The following is a 2,573-nucleotide window of genomic DNA, read 5'->3' on the forward strand; positions in this document are numbered from 1 at the left end:
ATCCACACGCCGCTTTCTTTACTTGCCATTGAGGGGGGGGGGGGGGGTGCGTCTAGACAGCAGAACTAAGAGAACTTGAGAACTTGAAGTTTGAACTTGTAGTTTTGTCTCGACAGCTGTCTATGCAAGCGCACGACATCTTGTCCAAGTCGAGTGACGCCCAGCAGATTCAGAATTTTACAACAAAACTCCCTCGCACAACACTGGGCACAGGACTGGGCACGGGACTGGCTCGCACTGGCACTAACACAGGTACACCACGGGAGCCGCCTAAGCGACTCCTGCGAGGGTGGCGAGGCACTTAGCTCCGTGGACCCGCCCACCCCCGCCACAGGGAAGCTCATTCACGACCTGCTCTGCGATGGCCGTGTGAAGAACGACTGAAATGCGCTGCTTCTGCAGCCCCAGCCAGCTCTTGGGGGTCCAAGTCACCTCATCGAGGTACTGGGCCCGCGTCAGCTTGTTCTGTAGCACGTCCGCCGCTCTCCGGAGGATCTCACGGACCCCCTTTCCGAACCCGCCGAACGATTCGAACAGCAGCAGCTGCACTTCGACGCCCTTGTCTTCCCTGGCGTAGCGATAGTCCCCCCCGTAGGACGGTATGCGGGGGTCGCCGCCCACCACCCTGCCCCCCCTGGTATGCCAGCGCCCAGTCCCTTGCCCTCTTTCGCCCTTGCTCTTCCTCTCCCCCTCCATGCCGCCCCCCCGGTACCCCTCCCCCCCCGCCCCCCCCCCCCCTCCTCCTCTCCCCCCCCCTCTCCCTGCCCCCCACCTCCCTCTCCCTCCTCGCAGTAGAGCCCATGCCAGAGAAATCCGACCGCGGAAAAACGCTCTGTAGAGTCCGGCTGTTTCGGGGGTAGGGTAGGGTAAACCCGCTCTAGCCTCGCATATCACTTCCTGTCGTCTGTTGTTTGTTGTGCCCTTGTTTGTACTCTTGGCACCGTGGAGTGCTGGGTGGGGGGGGCGACAGGGAGGATGTGGCCTTGAGTTATGTGTTTGCCGACTCAGGGTGTGTGGCAGCCAGCTGGCTGTGTGTCTTGTGAGCCTGTTTGTGTCTGTGTGTCGCTCGTGCGTGTCGTCATCATCTGTCTCGCGTCCACGCATACCGCGCTGGTGTCCAGTCCGAGCCTGGCTGTTCTTCACCTTACTACCTACCTACCTAGGGTAGACTCCCCGGATCTGACCCCCTACCCCTCAAGTATCATTGTGGGTGAGTAACGGACGTCTCCAGTGGCCGCAACCCCCTACTCCAGCTACCTGCCCCACCCCTCCCGAAAAACAGCCAGAACCCGCCGGCTGGACGCGTCTTTCCGGCCGGCCACCCACAAGCGCTCGGACCTTACGCCGACATGGCCCTCTCTCAAGCCATCGTCGGCGCGGCGACCCTCATGCGGGACGTCGACGACCTCACCGACAGCGCCTTCGACGCGGTCGAGAGTGCGGCGCAGATGTGGTTCCGCAAGATCCAGGCGGCCGGCGACAGGCTGAGCGACGCTCGGTCGTGCATGCGGCCGCCTGCAGTGGACGTCGGCCCGGCGTATGAGCCCTATCAGCACCTCCCTTCGCCACCGCCGCGACCGCCGGATGCATTCGCCGTGCTCTCGACGCCAAGGACGCCCACCGTGGTCCGCAGCTCCTCGCTTATTAGCAACGAGCCCATGTGCGCGCAGTGCCACTCAAAGCTGATCAACAACGGGCTGGCCCAGCGCCAGCCCCGCGGCCTCAATGAGGTCTCGAACGTGTCAGAACGCGCCAACATGCCAGTGGCGCTTCGCCCAAGCCGGAAGAAGCGCTCAAACCGCCGCCGCACCATCTAGGGCAAGGAAGGAGGCCGGAGCGCCGTCCTCTTTCAACCTAGACAGATGTGTATTAGACAGGGCAAAGGCCCAAGCTCGGGAATCGGGCAGCGTCCCCTGTGCAGCGGCCCCAAATGCTCGGGGTGGGATGCGTCTCCTCTCTTGCTTGTGAAGAGAGAGAAGAGAGAGAGAGAGAGACGGAGACCAGAGAGAGGGAGAGAGAGCTTTTTTGCCTTGAGTTACGTATGCCGCAAAAGGGAGCTGGATCAGCGCGTGCCAGCAGGATCTTAAAATCCCTGTGTGGCGGCGGCGTGCCGTCCTCCCTTTCGGTATGTTTTTCTTTCTTTTATCAGACCGTAACAGACCGACACGGCTCTACTGACCTGTTCCGACCTACATCACTTTGAACATTGTGTCCGGATCATGGTCGGAAGGGGCAACAGGTTTACCTACGAAACATGCTACTTCGTAGCGGCACGGCCCGTTTTGGATGTCTGCGGAGATTCTGTCTTAGCACACCAGTGAGTCATTCGGAGTCATTCGATGGCCAGAGTGCGATTGTGTGTGTGTGTGTGTGCGGGAGTTGGTTTGTCGGGAGGGAGTGGCAGCGAGGCTGCTCACCCACGTGCACCGGGCCAGTGCTTGCACTTTGAATGCCGTGGGGCTCCTGCCCGTGTCCGGGTGTGGAGATGCGAGGGTCGCCCCCCTTGCCCCACCACTTTGTGTGTGTGGAGAAATCTACCTTTACCTCGGTCGGATCACGGTCGAAAGCAGCAC

General features: G+C 61.3%; 1 protein-coding gene across 1 annotated transcript; it reads left to right on the forward strand.

Moving 5' to 3' along the window:
- Nucleotides 1–1,318: 1,318 nt before the first annotated feature.
- Nucleotides 1,319–2,136, forward strand: EMIHUDRAFT_447214 (hypothetical protein). The gene has a single exon (XM_005778446.1). The coding sequence runs from the start codon at nt 1,350–1,352 to the stop codon at nt 1,815–1,817; it is 468 nt and encodes a 155-aa protein (XP_005778503.1). The 5' UTR covers nt 1,319–1,349; the 3' UTR covers nt 1,818–2,136.
- Nucleotides 2,137–2,573: the final 437 nt, after the last annotated feature.

Source organism: Emiliania huxleyi (genome assembly GCF_000372725.1).
Source record: "Emiliania huxleyi CCMP1516 unplaced genomic scaffold EMIHUscaffold_2450, whole genome shotgun sequence".
In the NCBI taxonomy this organism is placed as follows: Eukaryota; Haptophyta; order Isochrysidales; family Noelaerhabdaceae; genus Emiliania; species Emiliania huxleyi.